Source organism: Ptychodera flava, chromosome 1 (assembly GCF_041260155.1).
Source record: "Ptychodera flava strain L36383 chromosome 1, AS_Pfla_20210202, whole genome shotgun sequence".
Taxonomy (NCBI): Eukaryota; Metazoa; Hemichordata; class Enteropneusta; family Ptychoderidae; genus Ptychodera; species Ptychodera flava.
Window position 1 is genome coordinate 13,372,890 of NC_091928.1, and position 26,958 is coordinate 13,399,847.

General features: G+C 35.5%; 3 protein-coding genes across 5 annotated transcripts in view; all 3 read left to right on the forward strand.

Moving 5' to 3' along the window:
• The window catches only part of LOC139130895 (uncharacterized), a 140,908-nt gene that overhangs the window by 72,778 nt on the left and 41,172 nt on the right, over positions 1-26,958 (forward strand). The window lies entirely within an intron of this gene.
• On the forward strand, positions 7,295-26,276 carry LOC139130593 (G-protein coupled receptor GRL101-like). 3 transcript variants are annotated; one of them, XM_070696351.1, is made up of 19 exons: positions 7,295-7,433; positions 7,961-8,030; positions 8,702-8,913; positions 9,369-9,787; positions 10,056-10,175; positions 10,407-10,526; positions 10,880-10,996; positions 12,980-13,273; positions 13,906-14,022; positions 14,696-14,812; positions 15,001-15,106; positions 15,397-15,465; positions 15,997-16,068; positions 17,149-17,220; positions 17,774-17,845; positions 18,241-18,312; positions 19,702-20,107; positions 20,240-20,705; positions 22,742-26,276. In XM_070696351.1, exons 4-17 carry the CDS (start codon positions 9,706-9,708, stop codon positions 19,940-19,942), a joined length of 1,671 nt encoding a protein of 556 aa, XP_070552452.1. In that variant the 5' UTR covers positions 7,295-7,433; positions 7,961-8,030; positions 8,702-8,913; positions 9,369-9,705; the 3' UTR covers positions 19,943-20,107; positions 20,240-20,705; positions 22,742-26,276. The 3 variants fall into 3 exon arrangements, with proteins under 3 accessions (XP_070552452.1, XP_070552445.1, XP_070552459.1); XM_070696344.1 differs by having other exon boundaries at positions 19,702-20,705; XM_070696358.1 differs by lacking the exon at positions 15,997-16,068 and having other exon boundaries at positions 19,702-20,705.
• Positions 19,990-20,703, forward strand: LOC139142941 (G-protein coupled receptor GRL101-like). The gene has a single exon (XM_070713140.1). The coding sequence runs from the start codon at positions 19,990-19,992 to the stop codon at positions 20,701-20,703; it is 714 nt and encodes a 237-aa protein (XP_070569241.1).

Sequence of the window (26,958 nt, forward strand, 5' to 3'; positions counted from 1 at the left end):
AAGCCATTAAGCATTTTAACTACAGGTTGTTGCATGTTTGAAAATTGTCCTAACTCGCTAATTGTCTTATATAAAACATGTACGAAACTTGATATTCTCATTACATATACTAGAACACATTATTGAAGATCTAAACTAGCAATGTACAATGAAGATATTATGATATAACAATAATGAAAGTTGTTTAGCATTTTGAGATCAGCTTATTACTAATTTGCGTATTTTACGAACTTTCCCAGTTAGGCATCTTAATTAACTGGATCAAAGTTTACACAACTTTGTATGTAATTCGGAAATCCTATAATATAACATTAGCGAAATCTTTAGCATTTTATCTACAGGTAATTACTAATTTCTATATTTGACAAGTTTTTCTAATTAGGTACAAAGTGTACGAAACTTGCTATTTACATTACAGATACTATGATATAACATTATTGAAAGTAATTAAGCATAATTACTTCAGCTATTAGCAATTTGCATATTCACCGAACTTTCCCAATTAAGAAATATACTGAACATACTATCAAATTGATGAAACCTGCTTTGTACATCAGAGATACTAATAGTATTCATGAAACTTGTGTTAGTATTTTTACACCAGCTAGTTACTTATTTGCATATTAAGCTAACTTTCCAAATCAGGGACATAAGACTGGAAGGACTACGTAAGTTTATGAATCTTGCTATTTATACTGATGAGACAATCATATTGAACCAGTTAAAGACATTTTGCATTTTCTAGTCATCTTTTTCATGATTTGCAAAGCTAATGTGCTTTCACAATGTGGCATATCAATCTTGAGGGAAGGACTTGACGAAAGATAATCACATTTGCTATATAAAGTGGTTATACAATAACAGCAGTCAAAGAATATAGCGTTTTTGTTTCAGCTATATATATACGTAATGACCTTTGAAATCAATCTGTGGTAAATATTGTTCATTCATAATGTTAATCATAACACTATTTCAATGAAGTTGCAAACTTTTGGCAACAGTTTCAATTTACAGACAACTACAATGTACTAGTGTACTGAAACACATGAGCATTTTCATTTCATATCTGGTATTACACTGTATGCAGACGATAACATCTGACCTGGTTGAAACTCTTTAAGCAATCATTTTTCTTCTGATGATGTACCGAGAGTCACGGCACTTCGCAGTGATATTTGGGAAAATGCTTGCATGATGGTCAGAGTTGAGTCCGGCATTATCTCCCTAGTAGATTACGCAAAATGAAGGTTGTCCCGCCATATATCAATTTGGTAGTGTGTCAAGAGTAGAAATCGCATCATGGGACACAGTATGCATTCCCATCAGCCTTAACCCTCTGAGTGTTACAATCTTTCAACCAAATTTTAGCGCAACATTTTACTAATTGTTGTCAATTTTTCAGTATATTTTTAGACAATTTAGACCAAATTCACACTTTTTCATGGCAAAATTGTTTGTCGAAATTATGGCAAAAAGTCCGAAAAACATTGACTCGGTATATTCTATGACAGCGATAAAAATTGACTGGCGCTCAAAGGGTTAATTGAATTTGCCTTCAAGGAGCATGCATTGCTAAAAGTAAAGTTAAATCATTCATATTGTTCTTTGATACTAGATATTTTGCAATGCCCGGACTCGATTGGACGCACTCATACTGGCCACGGTTATTTCATAGAACGGCATGGTCCCCTAGTTATCATCGATAAAACATTGAAATTACCGTGCGGTGGAAAGATCAGGCAATGGCGTTTGAATATTCCATTGAAAGATGGAACATCAGTCACCGTACATCCAGGAATTTACCGTCGGGAAAGCAGTGATGAGTTTACCCGTATTGGACAAAATGATATCACTCTAGAAAATACAACATCTGGTGAAATAGTCATTGACGTTCCGCAGGAGGATATGCTTACATTTCAACCTGGAGACTTTATAGGTAAGGTTCATTGTACTTCATGAAAATGTCTTTTGGCCAGAGGGAAAACATTTTTTCTCGGGTTTTGGGGGCAAAGTACAAAAGCGGCGAGTGATTATTTATACTTTCTTACGAACCAGCAAAGTCTTCCACTTTCGAGGGGCATACTACCTACCTTAATAACTAGTGCATCCCTGTTTTTAAGAGCATCAATATTTACTCCCTCAGATTGTAAATTTCTCAACATAGCAATAATTTCCAACAATCCTATAATTTTTCTATTTTTCAACCTATTATTTTGTCACTTTACTTTGATGTCGATCCTCAATCATCATCAAATGGACCGAGAATCGAATCCAAGACAGCGTACACACAAAGGATAAATATTGCAAGGGCAACGAAGCTGATACAATCATTTCGGTTGCGATAAATTCACTCCTTTGGAAATGAAAAGAAGCTGAAGTTCAAGAAAAGAATTACACATTTTCTATTTTTAATATCGCCCGTAAAGATGTAATGATTGTTCTTAAAAGAATCATAGCCTTGGGTCGATTTCACCCACAAATTTCGGATGTACAATTTTTTGCAAAAATAGTCTCCTGATAATTAATTTCTATTGTGTGGCGTGGTGTACCAGCATTTCGAATAAAAGTAGTATAAGCCAAACACGCATTGGGTTATCGAGGCTATAACGACAGAATATTTGGCTAAATATTCCCTACAGGCTTGTATTCTGAATCTTCATTCTACCTCTTGGGCACGAAGGATGGCTGTTACACGAACTGTACCCAGTGTTCGATGAACAATATCATGGACGCGACGACATATGAAGAACTAGCCGTCGGTGACAGATTTACAGTTCGTGGTGTTGAAGGCGTGGTTCGACTGCCCGTACAAGTTAAGCTCAAACCATGTAAGTTTAACAACATATCAAAAATCTGCTATGTGGGAACTCGTCAACGATTACACATTACCAATTACCCCCGTCGCAATGTACTGTTAATGGGAATACAGAGAAAGTTATACATCTTAGGGAGCGTGCAGTTATTAGAGGGTGGGCCGGCAAAATCCAGGGGTCACCTAAAATTTGAACACTGCAAAGGGGGGGGGTCATGTATTTTTCATACAGCTCAGAGGGAGGGTCACTTAATCAATTAATAAGTATCCGTCCCGTCAAAAAGCAGTTTCAGTATTCAGAAATATTCTGCGAGATAAAAAGGATTCGTTTCATGATTTCATTCTCTGAAGTTATTCAACTGTAAATCTGAACAAAAGTATAATTATCTGTCACATGAACATTTTGACTTGACAACTCTGAAGCTTGTCTTTTTGTAAATCAAGCTCACTGCACTGAGGGCAATGAATAATTCCTACTACTTACTTATTAGAGATATAGTAAGTTTTGTTAGGAAAATTATTTAACAGTTACCTGTACCGAGACTACTAGTACCATGAAAAGTTTAATAATATTTTTAGGTGAAATTCCAATATCGTAATTGTTGTCCACATCGGAACTTTTAAATAGCCTATTTGAATCAACTACATTTTTATCAATTATCAAACACCTATAAAAGCACAAATTAATTAAGTTTAGCATTGTATAAAATTTATTCTTAGTTTTCTCATAGACTCCAATGTATAATGAATCAATATTTCGGTGAAACTCCAAATCCAATTTGCACACATATCTTTAACCATCCTAGGCTAACTGGGTATTTAAAATGAATCATCAAATGTCTATACATACACAGATTATGATGGTTTTGTATTGGAAAAAAATATTCATATTTATGTACAGTGAATCTACATTTTGGTATAATTCCAAACATCCAATTTCTGGCGAACACATCAATTTGTTACTACCCTAATCTAATCAAGTACATTAATATCAATAATCGAGAGTACATAAATACACAGGTTTACCTATTTTTGTATTGTAAAAAAATTATTCATACTTTCCTCAGAGACTCTCATATATAGTGGATGAACATTTTCAGTTAAATTCCATAATCAGATTTCTTGTACACATAATATGCACCTTTGATCATCATATTCTAATCAAGTACAATTATGATAATTATTGGACGTCTGTAATGCACAAGTATGCCAAGTTTTTCATTGGAAAAAAATTATTCACAATTTTATCATTGACTCCAATGTATAGTCGATGAACATTTTTGGTGAAATTCTAACTGAAAAGGTCAAACTTTTTGTGTACATGCCAGTTGCAGTAACCCTATTTCATTTAAGTACATTTATGTAAATTATCAATATCTTAAAATGCATAGATATAGTGAGCAGCATTGAACAATATAATTGAGAGTCACAGCTTTAATAATATTCTAAAAGCTCATACTTCTTTTTTTACCTAAGCTTACCATAAACAAAGCATGAAAGCCAAAAGAATAGTACGGTAGACAAAATATATCGTTAGTTCATAAGAAATACACTCCATTGTTCCGTGCAAATAAAAGATAAAACGGAGAAAACATATCACTCGCAACGTCCGAAAATGTAAGCTTGAATTTTGTTGATAAAGTTGCATCGAAAAGAGCCTTTGATACGTTTTCTTCAGATTGCGACACGAAAGAATGTTCGGGCTGTGGATCTCCTAGTATTCTAACGGACGCCACTGGATCCATATTCAGTACCAACTTCCTGACGGGAGATGAGCAATACTACCCCGAGAGTTACTGCGTGTGGACCATTGTTGCACCAGTCAGTCGATATATCCACTTGAACTTTCACTCCTTTGACGTGCCCGGACAGCAGTACGGCGACCAGATACGCTGTGTCAGTTACCTAGCCCTGTACAACGGCTCAGAAGTGAACGATGATCAACGGCTTGGTCAATTTTGTGGATCTCAGATACCACTTCTTTCATCTACCTCCAACGAGTTGACTGTTGTGTTTTCAACGGATAGAGCGGGTGATGGAAGAGGGTTCAATGCAACCTACTACACGACAGGTAAGAAATCTTTTCTTTACGTCAGCAGATAGTATAAACGAGTCAGTGTTCTTAAGGACACTAAATCTTTTGGCTGACTACCTCAATGGCTACTTTTTACCAGCGAGTGAAACAAATGCAAAACGGGAGGGTACGTTTAATGCCAACTCCCAAACACTGAAGCTACTCCTACTAGTTGAAGAAAATAATGTCCTGTAGTACCAGATGCAGCATGTAGGGACAGTAAGTGATCTTCATGGGCACTAGCCCATTTATACACTAGCCGTTCTTCTCGTGTTCCCTTTTCTTGTACGATAGTGGCGGGCGTTGCAAATTGTGACTGTCAAATGTGTGGATGTCAGTGTGTCTATGTCTCCATGCAAACATTGACATTCTGACAAGGAGGGAAAGGTGATTCGCAGCGACCTACAATATTTGCTAGATTATCGAGAGCGCTAGTTATGATTTGTTCAAGATGGCATAATTATGAATGTCTATGCTCAGTGCATTTCTTTTGCAATTTAACGGCTTAAAACATTTTCTATGTTGATGACAGTATGTATGCTCAATTTAGCGCTTTTCCTAGTAGATGCTTACATCTGAATCAAGAAAAATGCCCAACTTGTTTACGTTAGCTTTGACATAGTCCAAACATTTAATTTGCCCTTACTAAATTTTAGACATTTCTCAGTATGTTAACATGTATGTTGTCCATTCGAAGTTTACTGTTGGTTTGGTCAGAGTTATCGACCCTGTACAAGAACTGTAAACTAAATCACGAAAGGCCGTGATGTCGACTGTTCCTCAACATTTTGACTGCATTCACTGCTTCTATCATAGAGTCTTCATCCATATACGTTTCATCATTTCAGGCTGTATGCTGTCAGAGTGTGGAAACGACACACACCTCCATTCAGAGTGTGGATACATAAATTCCCTTAGCTATCCATTTCCATACCCACCTGAGTCAAAATGTAGTTGGAATATCCAGGTGGCGGAGGGTGACGTCATTCACTTTGAATTCCTGGATTTCAATGTCGGTGACTCGGATACCACCTGTAGCAGTGATTTTGTACGAGTGTCCGAGGCCAACGATCCAGTACAGTCCTGCGGATATGATAAACCTGGATATTTTATATCGGCTACTTCACACGTGCACATAGAATTTCAAGGGGGACAAACTGGAGCGGAGGTTATACAGGTTTTTTGGCCAAGTACTCAGCTGCTCCGTATCAGCTACAAATCCCTGACGAGAGCCAGGAGGATCAACGTAAGTGGTAATGTTAAATGAGCCATTATCGTATGGGACAAAGTTCAGCATGCACGCGCACGCTCTCTCTCTCTCTCTCTCTCTCTCTCTCTCTCTCTCTCTCTCTCTCTCTCTCTTCTCTCTCTCTCTCTCTCTCTCTCTCTCTCTCTCTCTCTCAAACTCTCTCAAACTCTGTCAAACCCTCCCTCTCAAACTTTAAAACAAACTGTATCACAACTACTAAAAAGCCGTGGCCACTCGTTAATGCAAACCTACATACTATAATTAGCACAACTTTTATCAAAATGGACATTGTTTTTAATCTTAACCTCTCTGTGTCAGTCTAACGAGAGAATCCAGTTTTGAAAAAGCAAGTAGTGTAAGTTAAGTTGTAATTTCTCCTTGATGTCACAGAGTACTGTCATCAACCTGTTTGTCTCATTCTTTCGTTACAGCTCCGGTTAGTTGCAAGTTTTTGACGTTTTTTCCATTACTTGTCCTCTGTTTGTAAACTACAAAATTCTAGTTCTTCTCCCATAATTATGTCGTAATGCCTATTGATCAACATGTAAATACATCCTTCGTATGTGTAATCCCCTAAACAATAGTTGCTGACTGTATTAAAGTGCAGACAGACTACGATTCATTTCAAGGTAGAATTCACCTCTGGGGCAGATATTCGGACTCTCGATATTTTCACAACAGTTTTTTTTTCTGATGTACTATTCGCGTGGGGTCGTTTCTTAAGCTCTGTGAGTGATTAACGTTTTGAACGTCTTATATCTGAGAAAATCCAAAATTTAGGGTTTTTTAGTAAGTTATTAAGGATGGCAGCCATTTTGAATTTCAAATATCGGTAGATTCAAAGCAGTTTGTTTATCTGGTGCTAACAGTTGCATCCTGCATACATTGCTAATTTTGAAAGAAAATGGTAAAGGAAAGTTTGACCAAAAGTTTGTCTTTCACTTTTGTGGCCAATACTACCTAAATATGATATTGCACACTGTACACAAATTGTTCTGTTCCATGGCTCATACTTTATGCCATAGCCTCCACATATGTTAGTGTGTCCTCTGTATCAAGATTGATGGAAAACCTTTGGTTGTATTTTAGTCTACGAGTGTGAACACTGTTGGATTCAGTTTGGAAAGGACTGCTACAGGGTCAGTCGGGAGGAGACTGGACTGACATGGAACCAAGCCGAAGGTAAATGTCACCAAGTTGCGCCAATCTGGTCAGCATTCTGAACCGCGAAGAGTCGAACTTTATTATCTATTCACTGTCAAGGGTTTGGTTACATGGCGACAGCAAAACTTACATAGGTAAGAATTAACCGATTATTCAGTTTGAAGGCACATGTAAGATCTTTTAATCCATAGACTATTTTCAGTAATTCTGACACCGTGATATTCATTTCTGCCATTAAGTACACTATCAAAGGATTGGTTCAAGATATAGATTAAAATTCTTCAAATAGAGAATTGGTAGAATTCTTGAGTGCCCAACTTATGCACCAGGCAGTCACTATTCTCAAGACAGATCTTTACGCAACCATTTTTTAGAAAAGTATAATATTAACTTATGTGCAGCAGGCAGATCAAATTATGAAAGTTGTACCATGTGTTTCTCACCACTGAATGATACACCCTATTTTCGATAGTATGCGCCTTTGAGACACATATTAAGACCCTCAAACTTGTTGGGACTCATTTTGAAATTCACGGAGTTACAACTAAACGGCACCTTTGTACAGTATGCGCTATTTTTGCTTGTTTTCTAAACCTCGATTTCGTATGCTGGAAGCATTATATTCTTGAGTGTAATTCAGATTATTTTATTGGCTGTTTAGGTTTGTCACACGTACTCCAAAGTGGTACATATAGATGGACAGATGGAAATCCAATGAGTTATTCCGACTGGTATGTACATTTGCAGAACGTTACTATCTTCAATTGATAATCATACCTTGTCCCAGTTCTTAAGTCCAAGTTGGAAGACTCGCCTCTCCCCAACGCTGTGTCGCCCACGTCCGGCTTCGGCGGGCCACAACGCGTATCTCCCGCCGAGCCTCTGACAATTGCCGTGGTCTCGGGTTCCTATTGCCTCGAGTAGAGTTCATGAAACACTGGACCTGAAAAAATTCATAATTAATAATTTTGAGGCAGTCATTTCAAAATGCTTCATAGTGAAATGGACTAATTTAACAATGTTCTTTGACTCTATAATTCATTCGTCTTAAATTTTTGCAGATTTAAAACACTAAAAGATAAAATGCGGTTCAAAGACAGATATTCGGACTCTCAAACTTTGGCAAGACTATTTTGGCCTACCACTTATATGGGCTCATGTTGAAGCTTATTGAATAAACAAAATTTCCATTTGCATAGCTATCTTAAAATCAGGAATTTTATTTTCCATCATGGCCATTTACAATTTCAAACATGGTTAACGGCAGCAATAACCACCAACGTAAAATAGAAACTACAACACGTAGTTTTGAAAGAGGACGACAAATTTAGTGAAACTGTCCTGAAAGTCATCACAAGCGATTCTGTTATTGAGAGCATTTAACTGTTTGTTTGTTTGATAGGGCAAAGGCCAGATATGATGACGATTACAACCAACCGGATGGCGCTAGATTTGAAGCGTGTTCTGTGATTGATATGGTCGATTTTCATCGCACCGATCAGTGGCATGATGTTTCGTGTGGTTTAAATACAGTTAAACAGTTTATTTGTAAGAAACCCGCCGCGGTTTCCGGAGAACCAGAAAGTGACTCGTATGTCGGCGTGTCTCACTACGGCAAGTATTAATTTTCTTACTTTGATAACCGTGGTTTTCGTTGTAATAATTGTATGCATTTAAAATGTTTCAAACATAAAAAGGTCACTTGATATGCCTACATTTATCTAATCGCAAATTTGAATTATCATTTTCCGTTTGCTTACGTGCCTATCCGCAACTCTCAACCATGATGGTAACTTTTTGCAATGCATCAAAAAGGTAATTCATTTCATTGTCAGAAATTGAAGATTTCTTAGCAAAACAATGCAAGAATTTTCGAATGATATACGACTCTTAAATAACGACAGATTACCAGAATATTTTATAATACGGGTGTCATACAAAACTCTGTTACTTGACATTAATGGCAGGACTACAATCAAAGATGACAAAACCCATCGTGAATACACCGTATGAATGTAAATACATGTACGTATGTGTTCATTAAATGTCTGTGACGTAATTTTTCACAGCTTGTAAAGATTCTTCTTGGGGAAGACAGGAAAAGATTTGTTTCAAACTAGAAAAAAACACATTGGAGCAGAGGAACAGTGCTCAAATCTCAACACTGATTTTAAGGATATAAACCGACTAGAACTACAGACTATATCCTACTATCTCAGCCACGTTTGGTCTATAAACGTAACGGGGTATATACTGCTTGTGAAAGATATCGCGGTAAACGATGATGTCATCGAACTGATCGGAGGTGACTGTGCAACCGCCGCAGACAACAAGACTGGATGTTACATCGGTGTCAACAAAGATAAGCAAGTCGCTGACGTCGACAATTCCAGAGCATGTCTGGGCATGGATGCATCTGATTGGACAGTTGGATTAATGGATTGTGACGAGGAAATTGCTTTAGAGATGTGTATGACATGGGCATCAAGTAACCGTTGTTTTCTTAATTCCATTTATGTACGAGGTATTTGTAAACACGGCGGATCGTGTGAAAGACTCGTTTAAGTTTTTTTTCATTGAAATCGCATTGTTTGTAAATGATATACGATAAACTAACGTTTTATTATGTGTTTATATTTTTATCAGGTGTTATCATGTAATGTCTTTTAACAAAGCTTATTGGTTAAACATCCAATGCCTGTGTTGGTCGCCGACTATCTTGATTTAACTCCGCAGTAATTTGTACTTGTTTGCAGTGACGACACACACGTGCGGCGTTGAGGCGTTTGAATGTGCAGGCAATGAGTGCATTCATTCTGTTTATGTATGCGATGGAAACACAGATTGTATCAATGGCTCTGATGAGATAGGATGCAGTAAGTGAAGATAGACCTCCTCTACTTGAGTTGATAAAACGTGTGAAATATACAAGAAGTGAGAAGAAACTAAAGAATCACCATCTTAAACCTTTAGTTAATTTTGTAAAAATTTTTCATTGGGCTGCTTTTTTCTCATTACTTTGAAATTTGTGGCGCTTTATCACGTACTACTTGAATACTGACAATGCACAATGGTGTAATTGATGGCAATTCATATTTGTTCTGCAGATATGGCGGTAGCTTGCCCAACGAATTCCTTCCAATGTGAAAATGGAAAGTGTGTGTCGATGACGTTTTACTGTGATTTCATCGACAACTGTGGCGACAACAGTGATGAAGAAAATTGTGGTAATATATGGTAGTTTTCACTCAGTGTGTGTTCTATTAAAAAAGATAACAATCGAACAACATATCAATATTTATATTCTTTGTCATCATAATGACAGCTTCTACACGATTTCATGGCGTTTGTACACTATTCACTGCTACAACCTCTAAAACTATTGGCATTCTTGATCCACTTCCAAACCTCAGGAATTGCTAAAGAAAATTGTCCGAAAGCATTGTCGTCACGTAGCGCTTAGGTAAATTACACATAAGTCGTGTGTTCCCTATTCCATTGAGACGATATTGGTGGGGTTCTGCGAGGTTAACGGGCAAGGAAATGCAATTCATGATCAAAGTACATATACTTTTTCCAGTGTATCCAAACTGCACAGTGGATCAGTTCAAATGTGACAACAACCAATGTGTGGATAAGTCAAAGCATTGCGATCTTATGGAGGACTGTTACGATGGATCTGATGAAAAGTATTGCGGTAATGTCATGCCATACGATTTCTTAACTTTGAGCTTGAATGAAAACTACACATGGATAATTAATACGTATCCAAAAGAATTGTAGTCACGTAGCGCTTCGGTAATTACACATAACTCGTGCATTCCCCGTTCCATTGAAAGCAATTAAAGGGGTTTTACGAAGTCGACGGGCAATGCAATTCAATTTATGATTAAACTAAGTATTGAATGTAAGGGTAAAACCACGCGGGTGTGTATTTTACCTCTTGTTGGCACATTTTCCAAATATTAACATACATTAATCGGACAGTCGAAACTTTTAAAGAAAACTCATACAGACTGATATTATGCTGCGATACTAACAGTTTCTCTAATTACCAAAACAGAAGTGGAAGGTAAACAGATATTTAGACTCTCAAAGTTATATTATATTATATCATGCTACCATGCGCCATTCTGATTGGACGAGAGCTCATTCCACCGATGCTAAAATACTGTTTTAGCACTGATAGCGGTGGTAAAACGGGCCCCTAAACCAGCATTTTCGAAAATTGCCCGGTCGGTGCATTTGAACGTACCTATCTAAACCATAGACCCTCGAGAAAAACCGAAACAGTCCACTTTGTTTCAAAGACCGGAGACCGAATTTTGATACACAGATAAAGTGTGGGTCTGTAACTCACCTCTTGGTGTAAATAAGTTGGGATACATGATGAAAGACATCTCTGAAGCAGCACATTCGGGGTGTGATGCACACAAATATTAGGGCGACATAGCGCACCGTGAACTTTGCTTGATATTGCGGGAGTCGAGACGCGATATATCCTACCGCTCTTTAAAATGAAGATAGTATTCGTTCATACACAAATAAATTGACACTTCCTCACAGTAACGGTATGTCAGATATTCTTTACCAAAGTTTGGGCTGTAACAGACTGGGGTGTCCTAACAATTTAGACCAAAAAGTTCAAAATAACAATTGGATGACTCGCAACACACTCTGCACAACAGTTCATCACAGTTGTAGTCATCGCAAGTCTGGGTCATTTCAAAACTGCTTATTTTCTGGTACAATTAACGTCCAAATTATCCATCAAAAATAGATCCTGTAACTTCACTGTGCCACCTCTGAATGTCGCAACGGTCGTCGTATATCGTATACGCGTATGTGGTACAGAATGAGACAAATCTATTTTTAGTATGCCAAATAGCCAGGACTATTGTTCTTATGTAAATTTACGAAAATAATTGTTACTTTTTTCTTTTGATTTGAATTCTTAACCCGTTTTCTGTGTGACTGCAGAAAATATATTTTTGACAAGTATAGTGTTCGTGTTGCATGCGACATGCGATATGAACGTAATGCGGTTTATCGTAGGATACTGTGTAACTGTACGTAATCCCAATATAAAAATGCTCGGTCTCCGGCGCAGAATTTCCGACGTTCGATCTCCCAGACGTCCGTTTTCTGCATTTGGGGCTTAGAGTGATGAAAATACCCAAGTAACACAGCAAAGACACACAAGTTGATATAATATAATAGCAATACCCCCTTCGCACACGGGTATACACTCGATTTTGGTGCAATGCGCGACATATAGCACTCGCATATCGGCTCGTGCTATATGTCGCGCATTGTACCAAAATCTCTTGTATACCCTCCTGCGGCGGGGTTATTGCTTAATTATTCGTGTTTTTCTACCACTTTTGGGGCTCATTTTGAAGCCCATTGAGTAACAGAAGTATTAACCAGCATATTTTTATGATAATCGCAAATGTTATTTTTCCCGAACGAGTTAATACGGGTATGGCCTCCGTTTTGAACTTCGAGTACCTGGAAATATTTGGTAACTAGCCTCTCTAGTACTGAATTTTGCACAATGAACCCTGGTTGTGTTCTTTGATTTCGAATGGAATGTCTTTAAGTTCTACATAGAAAGTTTGCGCGTTTGGACGTAATAAATTCACTTTTACGATATCACTTAGCTACCCTATATTTACAGATGTGTGTAAGGGATTCCAATGTTACTACGTTGACTGTATACCCGAACATGCGCAGTGCGACGGAGAGTTAGACTGCGGAGGCAACGAACGGGAGGACGAAACGGATTGTCACTACGGTGGTACTGTCTCTAGCTCATCGGAAGACGTCGAAATGCCAATTCAGAGTTGTAGTGTTGAAGAATTCAGATGCCATAATGGTCCATGCGTAGACCGCAAGTGGATGTGTATCTACGATTTTGATCAGTATGGCTATCAAAGGGGATGTCGTGACGTCACCCATCTCAGGAATTGTGGTATGCTTTCGATGACCCTTTAGTAACTCATTATTTATTGATCTATTAATTTATTAAATTATTTATTTATTAAATATGTATTCTGTTAATTTATTATTTTGTTTTGTGGGATCTATTTATTAATTTCATTCATTTAATTATGTATTGTTTGATTTATTTTTTTGTTGTTTGTTTTGCTTGTTTGTTTGTTTGTTTGTTTTACGTTTTGGTTACTCATCAAATTATATAAGGAGGGCATTAAAAGCTCTATAACTTCTACTCTTGATTTATCTTCCATAATTTGTCGTTATATGTCAATATATCGCCTGTTTTACATTTTACAGCACAGCTTATACGTGCGTAATGCTCAACGTTATAAATTGACTATAATTTCTATGTCAAGTGTTAAATTTCATATTTTTCACAAAATATTAAGTTCATGTTGTTCACAAAGTGTTAAATTCAAGGCCGACACATTGAATTCGAACGTAATTAAAATAATAACAAGGGAAAACTTTATTAAAATTGCATTTAGGTATGCAGCTATTGTCCCATAACTGTCTTCTTCACAACGAAAGAAGAACATATGATTTGAAGCAAAGCGAACGCCTAGAAAAATAAATTGCCTATCAATCTTTACCATTCTTTTTCAGAACTTTTTAATTGTCGTGATGATATGTTTAAGTGTCCTGATGCCTACTGCATACCGCTCCATAGGCGATGTGATGGTATTTTTGACTGTCCACGAGGCTCTGATGAAGAGAACTGTGGTAAGTGATGTAAAGTTGAAGTGCAAATCACGTTATCGTTTGAATTGTGTCATTAGGGAGACCGATTTCCGTCGACCAAAATACCACAAATTATTTAATGCAATCGCGACAACTTTTTCAGTGTTAGATTCTTTATATTTCCTGTGGGACGAGTATCAGTAGTTGATTTACTGTTTCATTCCCGAAAGAGATTAGAATCCTTGCAATCTTTGTTAGGGCATACATTGAACTTTCAGGTTTCAGTTTTTTACCTCTTTCTTGTTGGAACCTTCTACTCGTGATTAGTGTATAATGTTACCTTTTGAATATCAAATGGATCTATTGTCATAATTCATGCACCCATACATTAAGTTCTATCTATGAAAATAGATGAATTTTCCGAGAGATGAACTGCAACGAAGTAAGTTATTTTACGACTAAAACGAATGGAATGCGGTGGTTTTCAATCGGGCTCGAACCCACAACGCATGGTACCCAATCACCAAGCAGCAGAGGCCGCAAATAGCTAAGGAATTTGAATAACAAACGTAAGACGTCATCTAAAAGAAAGCAAGATGCGCGGAAATTGATGATGTAGTAAACATGTTTTTATTCCGTCATCTTAGCCAATATAACCATTTCAAAATATCAGTCGCACAAGCCTTAACGAGTTTGTTTTTCTTTGTGAACGCAGGAGATTACCAGTGCCAAGGACATTATCGTTGTCATGGAGAGAAAAACTGTATACCGGTATCTCAGAAATGTGATGGCGTCAAACAGTGTTGGCACGGCGATGATGAGCTGCTATGTGGTAAGGGAGCGAAAACTTTGTCCTATCGAAGGAAGAGGCCGGAGTAGGCCAGACACGCCTAGTAGTATTTTTAACTAAGAGCAGCGCAGAGGCTCACATCCCCAATCTGATTAGATTCCTGTACACTTCAATGTCACAAAATGTCTCAATTTTCCATTACAAATGTGACATTTCCCCTTTTCTTTCAGGTCTTATCTGCCCCTTTGATTGTACTTGTTATGGATCTGTTATTGATTGTGCATACCAGTCGATGAGTTCCTTTCCATTGTTTAATGGTCAGGATATCAAGAAACTGTGAGTCTCCATAACCTTGCACCGTCTTCTAGGCAACATTAATCAAGTTATTGTTACTTCATTAGTTACATCAACCCCTTTATCGATGGATCAATTTTGACTCGTTTTTTTCATGAAATAATCAGCCTAACTTAATTTTTTGTGAAAATCAATAGCACAAGAGGGAGGTAATTTTTTACATACTATTCAGACAACTGTGCTCATGCCCTTTTACAACCAACGAATCTGATCTTTAAAGAAAACTTGCATAATTAAATTATGCATTCAGATGTACTGTCTTTTGCCACCAGGAATATGACCGGAAATGACGTTGATGTTACGCAAGTCGATTTCCGCTATTTTCAATTACTGGGAGAACTGTAAGTAGTGTATAGTCTACTTCTTACATTTCTATTTCATCCCCTCATGTTTTCAGATCACCATAATTTCGAATCACCTTGCCTTCAAATCTCTGTTTTGGAATAACCTTCTCTTTCAAATCATCATGTTCAAGTTTTCAAATCACCAAATAAACTGAATTCACCATATCACCATGCTTTCAAATCACTGTGTTTTCGAATCATCAGGTTTTCAAATCACCTGTTTTCAAATAACCATATTTTGATCTAGCCAAGTTGTCAAATCACCAGGATTTCAGATCACTGTATTTTCAAGTTACCATGTGTTAAAGTCATCATGTTTTTCAAATGACATGCTTTCAAGTCACAATTTTAATTATTATTTCTTGTTTAATCTACTGCCTGTGAATTACTCCAGCCAAAGCCTGACATGCACTAATTTGCCCAGAAACGGAAGTGATGACCTTTTGGCTAGAGCAAGGTATAACGAGAAAGTAGGATGTAATGATTTATGTGTAATAGGCAAGTTGTGTCTTTCTAAACTTTTTTCAGAGATCTTTCAAATAATTCAATAATTAAGATACGCCCAAGACAATTTGAATTCCTGAAAAACCTGTACTTGTTGTAAGTATGCCCATTAATAGGTAGCACAACATTTCCACTTCTGAAAAGCTTACACTGGCCTAAAAGCTTGATATACAATAATATACACACATATACTGATTCTGTACACATGTCAAATACGTTAAGTATACACGTACGTATACTAAAATAATCCGAAACTACAGTGTACACTTAGTGTGCAAAGATCTGCAGTACTTATACTCATGATCTCCATAGAAATACGCTACGCATACCAGCGTATTGGAATGTCCCATATACAAAGATATACGTAGCGTATGCAATTAATATTGTGTACCATATACATCAATTTACGTAAATATGTTAAACACATATCAAACATTTTATCCAGTGTTACATTAGCTAAATTAGTACTTATTAATTGACAAAAGTGGTAACGTCTTGGACATTTTCATCACTTTTCAGCTTTATCAAATAGGTGCATGCTGTCATTGCTTTCCCTATAATATGTTGAAGTAAACAGTATAGGCATGACAAACCTGTTTCATGCTCTGTTATTGTCAACACATAAATTCTTATCCGTACTGGACAGACACAGAGATTATGTTGAAAAGTTGAATCCATATATATATATATATATATATATATATATATATATATATATATATATATATATATATATATATATATATATATATATATATATATATATATATATATATATATATATATATATATAGAGTTAAATACTTTGGAGGAGAACAAGAAAGAATACATGACAAACAGAACATTAAATGCTAAAGATACATCATTTACATACCACGAAAGGTCAATGAGAAGGACATTAAAAATGTATTTCCTAGTTTCTGTTGGTATGGATTAATCTAAATTTACGTCACTTCCATCTAAGATCTTCTCTTGTGCATAATTTCGCGTGTGGTGTTATTGTAATGAATGTTAGAGCGGATTATCGTCAATGGTGTGGCTCAATCTACAATTCCTCTGTGGTGTAAATTTTAAATATCAAGACGTGATTTGGTTAATAATCACAAGCGACCATACCAACTTTGATTTCAATTAACCACTGTTGCTAACTCTTTCCTTAATTTTTATTAATTTTAGAAACCTTGGAGCTAACAAAATACGTACTATTGAAGCAAATACATTTTACGGACTGCAAAATCTTCGAATGCTGTAAGTAGAGGGCCGATTAAGTCGTCTCGTTCTCAAGAAGTTTAGATTTTAGCCTAGAGTTAAAGACGTCAATTCGCCGGGTTTAAAGATAACTTGTGATTGAAAAACTCGTTTTCTTAAAGGAATTGTAGTAGCTTACATCAGGCGCCACTTACCACAGGTCAAATTCTATAAACATCCCTGGCAATAGTTCTTAGCATGAGAAATAGAAACCTATTAACTGATGGAGAATTTTAGCCAAAAGCCTTCTAAAAACTTTTACCCGATTTCTTAGTAACAAAGAATACAAATTTAGTCAGTACAAACAGCAGATCAGCAAAGTGTTTTAGAAATATTACTTTCTCAGTACTTGTCCCCTAGGTAAATTCTGCCTAGGAGGCATTGGCAGGGTAGCGTAGTCTCAGAGGTCTGGTTGTTTCTCATTGCTATGAAGCAAACAAATGGCACGAATGTGAGCCTCTTGATGTAGACGACATACTTGCACCATAACATGATCCATTATGGCAAGTGGCAAGATAACATCTAATTCTACGTATTTGCATTTTCTTCGCAGAATTTTAACCGGAAACAACATTGTTTTTATTAACTATGGGGCGTTTACAGGTCTTTATAATCTTCACACACTGTAAGTATAAAAGTCATCATCTTTAGTGTTGCTTCAAAATATACTTTTACGACATGATTACACTATTCTCTTGTCAATATTAAAAGATCATTATTATTAGTTTTAATACTAATTTTAAAAATCTGTAAATGAGAGTCTTAAAAATCAAGCATCAAGCAATCCCTACACTGTCATGATAAGTAATTCATAATTTTTATTGCGATATTTCAAAAAATGTCAATCGAGTGTAACAAAGCGTTTGATTGTAACTTAAGATGTTTATTCACATAATTTGGAACTTACACTTCAACAAATGATATTATCAGTTTATATATGAAAACGTCAAGTTGTCAACTGATAATTAGATGTTTTCAGAGCGTTAAGGTTCACATATCTACAATTTCTCCCTTCTGCAGGCATCTTACAGGAAATTTATTCCAGGCCGAAAGTTCTGAGCTGTTTATACCGTTGACAGGACTCGCTGAATTGTAAGTATCATGTCAATACTCTAAATGTAGTCATTTTGCCATAATCCTTGGTTTTTAATTGTTTTTAGCTCACGTGTTGACAAACGTGAGCTAATGTCATGCGATGTCTGTCTGTCTGTCTGTCTGTCCATGTGTGTGTGGAGTATGTGTGTGTGTCTGTCTATTTACAAAATAACTCATTAACGCCTGAACGGTTTCAAGTCGGATTTGGTAGACAGATACCATATGCTACTTGCAAGAACTGTTTAAATTTTGGTAAGTGTGGCTTGCATATTATGAAGTTAAGCAATATAGTTTGTTATCATATAATGTTCTCCTTATGGAGACAATAATGACAGTGTCAATATATATCAAGAAATACTGCACAAAATTTCATGAAACTTTGCACAGATGACAATCTCGGAGCATTATGATGATACTGTGAGCGTCATGTAAATTATCTGCTCATTTGCATATTTAATGAACTTTTGTAATAGGTGACACAACTCTGAAATTCCTGCGGCAAATTTGATGATACAGACAACAAATATTGGTAGTGTCAAGTTCATGAGTAGCTCAATTGCATATTAATGAAGTTTTGTAATTAGTCATAAAACTCCAAAATAATTGATGAAATCTGCTGCAGATACTGATCCGATAGATAACTAACTGTGGTGTAAAAGCATTAAGTAGTGTGAAGTTAATTAAGGTTTCATTTGCGTATTTAATGAACTTTGTAGTTAGGTGAATAATTCTAAAATTACGTTATCCAATTCGGTGAAACCTGCTACAGATATTGATCTGATAAATATCTCATTGTACTGAAAGGCATTGGGCAGTGTCAAGTTAATTAAATATCTCATTTGCACATTTTATGAAGTTTTGTAATTAGTCATATATCTCCGCAATAAATGCACCAAATTTGATGTTATGTGCTGCAGATATTGATCCGACAGACATCTGACTGTGTTGTAGAGAATTTAGAAGTGTGACGTTAATGAAGGGTTCATTTACATATTTAATGAGCTTTATAATTATAACACTAATTTCGGCAACAAATTTGGTGAAGCCTGCTACAGATAGTGATTTGATAAATATCTAACTGTGCTATGAAACATCGACCAGGGTCAAGTTTATCAAGGGTCAATTTGCATATTTAATAAAGTTTTGTAATTAAATGTTAGCTTTGACGTGAACTCTTCAAGTGCGCCGCCGCAGCTTTAATACAGATCTAGATGTCGTACTGTTTCTGTCATAATAGCCCAATTTTGAGTCTTGATGGCGTCTGCCTTTAGGTGTGTGTAACCTCGATAACCTCAATATCATATATTGTTCGTTTGGAAATGCTCATTCGTCATCGCTTTCTCATGAAATACTTTTATTATATGTTTATCTTTTATACATTTTCAGATATACCGATGCTTATAAATACTGTTGCATGGTCAGAAAACGCCAAGAAGTGCAAGTATGCTCACCGCCTGCTGATGCATTCTCATCATGTGAAGACCTCATGGCCAATCAAGTTTTAAGATGGTCTATCTGGTTGCTGGGAATAGCGGCCTTTTTCGGCAACCTCTTCGTCATCGTTTGGCGAATCAAGAGAAGGACTTGGGAAAAGTTCACACCTTCCTCATTTGGAACCTGGCTGTAGCTGATTTCTTGATGGGGATATTCATGTTGATAATTGCTTCAGTTGACATGAATTACCGTGGTGTTTACGTCACCTATGACGACTTCTGGAGAAATAGCCCATTGTGTAGTTTTGCTGGTTTCCTTGCATCGCTGTCAAGTGAGATGTCGGTCTTTTCCCTGACAGGTATTACATTGGACCGCTTTCTTTCGATAGTATTTCCTCTGAAGTTTATTCGGATACAACTGAAAACTACCATCATAATTATGGTTGTTGGTTGGATAGCCGTTGCATTTCTTAGCTTTCTGCCTCTTTTAGGTATCCCCTACTTCGGCGATAGCTTCTACAGTCGTTCTCCAGTCTGCCTATCTCTCTACCTAACCAACGAACAAACACCCGGATGGATATACTCAGTTGCCATTTTCATCTTCCTGAACTTCCTGTCCTTTATTGCTATATCAATTCTGTATCTGACCATGTACCTTGCTATACGACGCACAACTTTGGCCACTGATGTTCAACTACAACAGACAGCCAGAGAAAACGCAGCCATAGCAAAACGAATGACGCTGATAGTGCTGACTGACTTCTTCTGCTGGGTTCCAATCGCTGTAATGGGTATGCTGGCAATGACTGATACAGTCACAATTCCAGGATCTGTTTATGCTTGGACTGCAGTCTTCATCTTGCCTATCAACTCAGCCATTAACCCTTTCCTCTACACCATATCAGTCATAAAGATGAAGAAAAACAACAGCAATCGGCGGTCAATACAAATTTAGACGTAAGTTATGCGACTAAATATCAAATGCGTGTGTACGTTTTATGAACTAATTTTTAGTTATAGTACATGAGTCAAGTGGTGAAGTGTAATTAATCGGCTGATGCTTCAGTAATTATAAATACAGGCACGAACTGAAAATGAAAATAATAAAAATTATAGTGTTTCCATAACGAAAATACTCATTTGTTGCTAAAGAAAATTGTCAGGATATTTTACGCTTATAATCCCGGCCTAAGTTTTGCGTCATTGTGTAAGGCTATTATTGTGCACTTATCTTGTAATGCAATAAATGTGAGACTTAGGTAGCCAACTTGTGAAAACGTTACGCTATAATAAATAAACTAGGAATTTAGTGTTGACTGTGGCCTTCTTTCAAAATTTCATTATATATGAAAATGAACTACTACTTACTTTCAAACGACTATAAAATGTTCAATATACCACAAAAGCTGGTATTACGCTGTACATTCAATTTTCGCATGAAGCCTCATGGCAAAACTTCATTCAGTATGCAAATGGATTTAAACTTAATATGATACATCCTTCATGTTTTTCAACATAAGTTAATCTTCGTACGACCACTGCACCTAAGACATCCGATACATTCAGCTTTCAGATCAGATATGAGGCCTAATACATAAGTCCATTTATGTGCAAATGAGTCGTTTGCCATGAGTCACACGCATTTCACTTTACAGCCTGTGTCATTTATACAACGAAAGCAAGGAAACAGTTCAATACAAGTCAAATTAAATTCAGTGAAAACAGCTTTGATGTATAACCTAATTACATGTGATATGTATATGAAGTGACAATCAGTACGTCCTTTTCATGAACTTTTCGCTATACAAAAAACTGACCATGACCAATGGACTCAGCCAGTTATATCAAATTAAGCGTACTCAGGTTTCGTATATAATCTACTTACAGATGTTCATTAACTATACAAATGAGCTAACTGTCAACTCAACAAACTTTTCACACATCCACAAATAAGCATCACTGCATAAAAACCCTATAATACTTACTGTATTAGCATGGATTATTGCCTGTATTTTAGCTGAAGAGTGCATATACAGATGAATACAGTCAAGAATCCATTTCTTGTATTCAGCAAGCCTGTATTCATGTGGATTCATGTGAATTCACGTGTATTATTCTACAATACAGGCAACTCATTAATGTGAATTTATCTGAATTATTGCGTTTTCATGCAGTGCATGACCAAACTTTCTTAGAAGTCCGATTAAATTATGTGAGTTGAGTTATTACATATGTCAATGAGCTAATAATCGTGACATTATACTTATCAAACATTTGGCATGAACAATACTATGTATTACACTTTACCTCAAAAGTGTGTTAATTGTTAATTTGAATATTTTGATAAACATTTTAAATTATACACATTCAACTTGGCGGGCAGGAGCAAAGCTGATGAAATTTGCTGTGTCAGCTGTTTGGTAATTTGTATACGTAATGAATTTTTCAGAATAAGAGATTAATGGAGGAACTTGACCAAACTTGATTTAAGTGCTATGTATACTGATGATAAAGTCACATACAATAGTGAAAGATTTTTATTAGTTTCGCATGAACTAACTAATGATTCGCATAGTTAATGAACTTCCATAGTCTGGTCTATAAAGCTTGAAGGACTTGAGCGGAGAAGCATTTACACTTGCAATATAAAGGGGTGATACAATGACAGCAGTCAAAGCAATTTTGTATTTGCATTTTTCCTAATTACATATTTGTATGCCGAATGATTTATTTTGAATTTATCTATGATAACTATTGGTCGTGATGATGATAATAACAATTTCTGCGAAGTTGCAAACTTGTGGCGAAAGTTGCAAGTTACAGACAACTGCATAATATATTTAATCACCGGGCCATTCTCGGTTCATATCAGATCTATAATGAACTTCAACCTCTTTACATGGAAATATGGTCGATAGGATTATATGCGTCCTATTGCGAATCGTATTTTTTTAAAAATTATGTTATTTTGTTTCCAATTTTTTACTTTTCAGTTTTATCAACATACAAAAGGATGAAAGAAAGAAGGCTCATCCCGGATGATTTACTTGTGATCTCATTCGGAAATTTACAGAAGTGATGTCAATTCGTGTAAGGCTGCCAATCGGAGAATGTCGTGTTCGTAGGTCCAATGATGCTTCGCTCCGGTGACTCTTGCAAGAATGCTACTCGCATTCCGCTGACCAAGAATACATGAGAAGGATTCTGAGATAATTCGGGGGGATTGCAATCAAGAACAAGCCTCGACACCAAAAATTGCCTGTTGTTTTCTTGTTGCAGAGCTTGTTTGTGAACACGAGACAATACAAGCGTTAGTTCGTTTCTGTCGTTTCATATTTATTTTAAATATTCGCCAATGTTTGACAGTTTACTTCTTTAAATATCCAACACTTCTCACGGTGACACCTATGGGGTGAGAACACAGCCAAAATTTTCTTTCAATCTATTTTTAGACTCATTTTAGTATTATTACTCCATTATTTGCTGATTTGGTCAATAGTTTGTCATTAGTTGGCCTTTATTATGTGATTCTTTGGTCATTATTACAACATGATTACGATATTGTCTTGACATAATTACGAACTTATTTTGTTAATTCGGTTGTTTTGCAATTATTCAACATTGATATCAGGATTTTAAACTTATCTCCTCATTTTTGTACCATTATCTGGTGATTGTGTCATTATTTGGCCAATATTATGCGATTACTTGGTCATGATTACGATATTATCCTCCTGTTATCTTGACAAAAATTGTCTTTAAACCTTTCTTTAAACTCATTTCATCATTAGTATTCCATTATTTGGTGATTTAGGTGATAAATATCATTATTTGGATACTATTATGACATGATTATGACAGAATTATGAACTTATTTCGTAATTCGTTTCTTCAGCGTTGTTGTCTTGATTTGGAACTTAGCTAATCATTATTATGCCATCATTTGGTAATCTGGTCAATATTATTTCACTATTTGGCCACTATTATGCGATTATTTGATCATGATTGTCACATTATTATGACATTTTCTTGACATTATTATAAACATTTGATTAATTTAGTTGTTTTGCCATTATTCAGCATTGATGTCTTGATTTGGAACTTATCTCATCATTATCATGCCATTATTTAGTGATCTGGTCAATATTATTTCATTATTTGGCAACTATTATGCGATTATTTGATCATGATTGTTACATGATTACGATTTTGTCTTGACATTTTTATAAACTTATTTGATTAATTCAGTTGTTTTGCCATTATTCAGCACTAATTTCTAGATTTGGAACTTATCTCATCATTATCATGCCAATATTTGGTGATTAAGTCAATATTCTGTAATTATTTGCCCTTCAATGTGTGATTATTTGGTCATTATTACAACATGATTACGATATTGTCTTCACATAATTATGAACTTATTTTGTTAATTCGGTTGTTTTGCAATTATTCAGCATTGATATCAGGATTTTGAACTTATCTCCTCATTTTTGTACCATTATCTGGTGATTGTGTCATTATTTAGCAATTATTGTGCGATTTTTTGGTCATGATTACGATATTATCCTACTGTTATCTTGACAAAAATATCTTTAAACCTATATTTAAACTCATTTCATCATTGTTATTCCATTATTTGGTGATTTAGGTGATATATATCATTATTTGGATACTATTATGACATGATTATGACAGAATTATAAACTTATTTCGTAATTCGTTTGTTTTGTCATTATTCAACGTTGATGTCTTGATTCGGAACTTATCTCATCATTATTATGCCATTATTTAGTGATCTGGTCAATATTATTTCATTATTTGGCAATTATTTTGGCAATTATTTGGGTCAATCTTGGCGGGTGCGGCTAGCTGGCAGGGTACGCTTACCTATTCTGGACACCTAGTACCACCACTATTTCTTGGTTCAAGATGGCCCCATTGCCTTTGTCATCATCTATATGTTCCTTGGACCTGGTAAATTTCATAGTTTACCTTGGATGATATAGATTATTGGACCTGATTTGATGTCCATTGGCAACTATTATGCGATTATTTAATCATGATTGTCACATGATTACGACATTTTCTTGACATTATTATAAACTTATTTGATTAATTCAGTTGTTTTGCCATTATTCAGCAGCGATGTCTTGATTCGGAACTTATCTCATCATTATTATGCCATTATTTAGTGATCTGGTCAATATTATTTCATTATTTGGCAACTATTATGCGATTATTTGATCATGATTTTTACATGATTACGATATTGTCTTGACATTATTATAAACTTATTTGATTAATTCAGTTGTTTTGCTATTATTCAGCACTAATTTCTTGATTTGGAACTTATCTCATCATTATTATGCCAATTTTTAGTGATTAAGTCAATATTATGTAATTATTTGGCCTTCATTATGTGATTATGTGGTCATTATCACAACATGACTATGATATTGTCTTCACATAATTATGAACTTATTTTGTTAATTCGGTTGGTTTGCAATTATTAAGCATTGATATCAGGATTTTGAACTTATCTCCTCATTTTTATACCATTATTTGGTGATTGTGTCATTATTTAGCCATTATTATGCGATTATTTGGTCATGATTACGATATTATCCTACTGTTATCTTGACAAAAATTATCTTTAAACCTTTCTTTAAACTCATTTCATCATTATCAATCCATTATTTGGTGATTTAGGTGATAAATATCACTATTTGGATACTACTATGACATGATTATGACATAATTATGAACATTTTACGTAATTCGTTTGTTTTGTCATTATTCAGCGTTGATGTCTTGATTTTGAACTTAGCTAATCATTACTATGCCATTATTTGATGATCTGGTCAATATTATTTCACTATTTGTTCACTATTATGCGATTATCTGATCATGATTGTCAAATGATTACGATATTGTCTTGACATTATTATAAATTTATTTGATTAATTCTGTTGTTTTGCCGTAATTCAGCATTGGTTTCTGATTTGGAACGTATCTCATCATTATTATGCCATTATTTGGTGATTGAATAAGTCAATATTATGTAATTATTTGGCCTTCATTATGTGATTATTTGGTCATTATTACAAATGTTTACGATATTGTTTTGACATCATTATGAACTTATTTGGTTAATTCGGTTGTTTTGCCATTATTTTAGCATTGATGTCTTGATTCGGAAGTTATCTCATCATTATTATGCCATTATTTGGTGATTTAATCAATATTTTGTTATTATTTGGCCTTCATCATGTGATTATTTGGTCATTATTACAACATGATTATGATATTGTCTTGGCAATTTTATGAAATTATTTGGTTATTTGGTTCTTTTGCCATTATTCAGCATTGATATCTTGATTTGGAACTTGTCTCATTATTATGCCATTATTTGGTGATTAGGTCATTCTTGTGTCATTTGGCCATTGTTATGTGATTATTTGGTCATGATTACGACATTTCTTTACATTATAAGGAACTAATTAAATAATATTTTTGCCATTATTCTGCATTGATGCCTTGATTTAGTCAATATTTTGTCATTATTTGGCCTTTATTAAGTGACTAATGTGGCCATTATTACAACATGATTACGATATTGTCTTGATATTATTATGAACTTATTTGGTTAATTCGGTAGTTTTGCCATTATTCAGCATTGATGTCTTGATTTGGGAACTTTTTTATCATAATTACGCCATGTTTTGGTAATTTGGTAATTTTTGTCAATATTTGGTCATTCTTATTCGATTATTTGGTCATGATTACGACATCATCATGAAACATTTGATCTACTCTGTTTATTTTCTGCATTCATTATTTGACCTGCTACATGATATGAACCCTACCCAGAAATCATTGCACACCGAGCTTCACAGTGGCAGCGAGTCGTTCCCCTCGCATTGAGATTGAAAAGCGGGATCTGCATAAGTTTAAAATCGCGGCTTAGCACATCGTGTATCAAGACAAGTTGGCCGTGCCGTTGGATTAAAAATATGTTGTTTTCGGTGGAGAAAGTGTGCGTTCCCATCTGGTTGGACAGCGGGAACCCACAGGCGCAGTGTGGATGTGGGCTGATATTAGACTTCATAGTTCATGCTACCTTCCGAATTTTCTCACTGGGTGAAAACCCTATAATACAGGCCAATACAGGCACGTATTTTAGCCTGTATTTAGGGTAAATACATGTAAA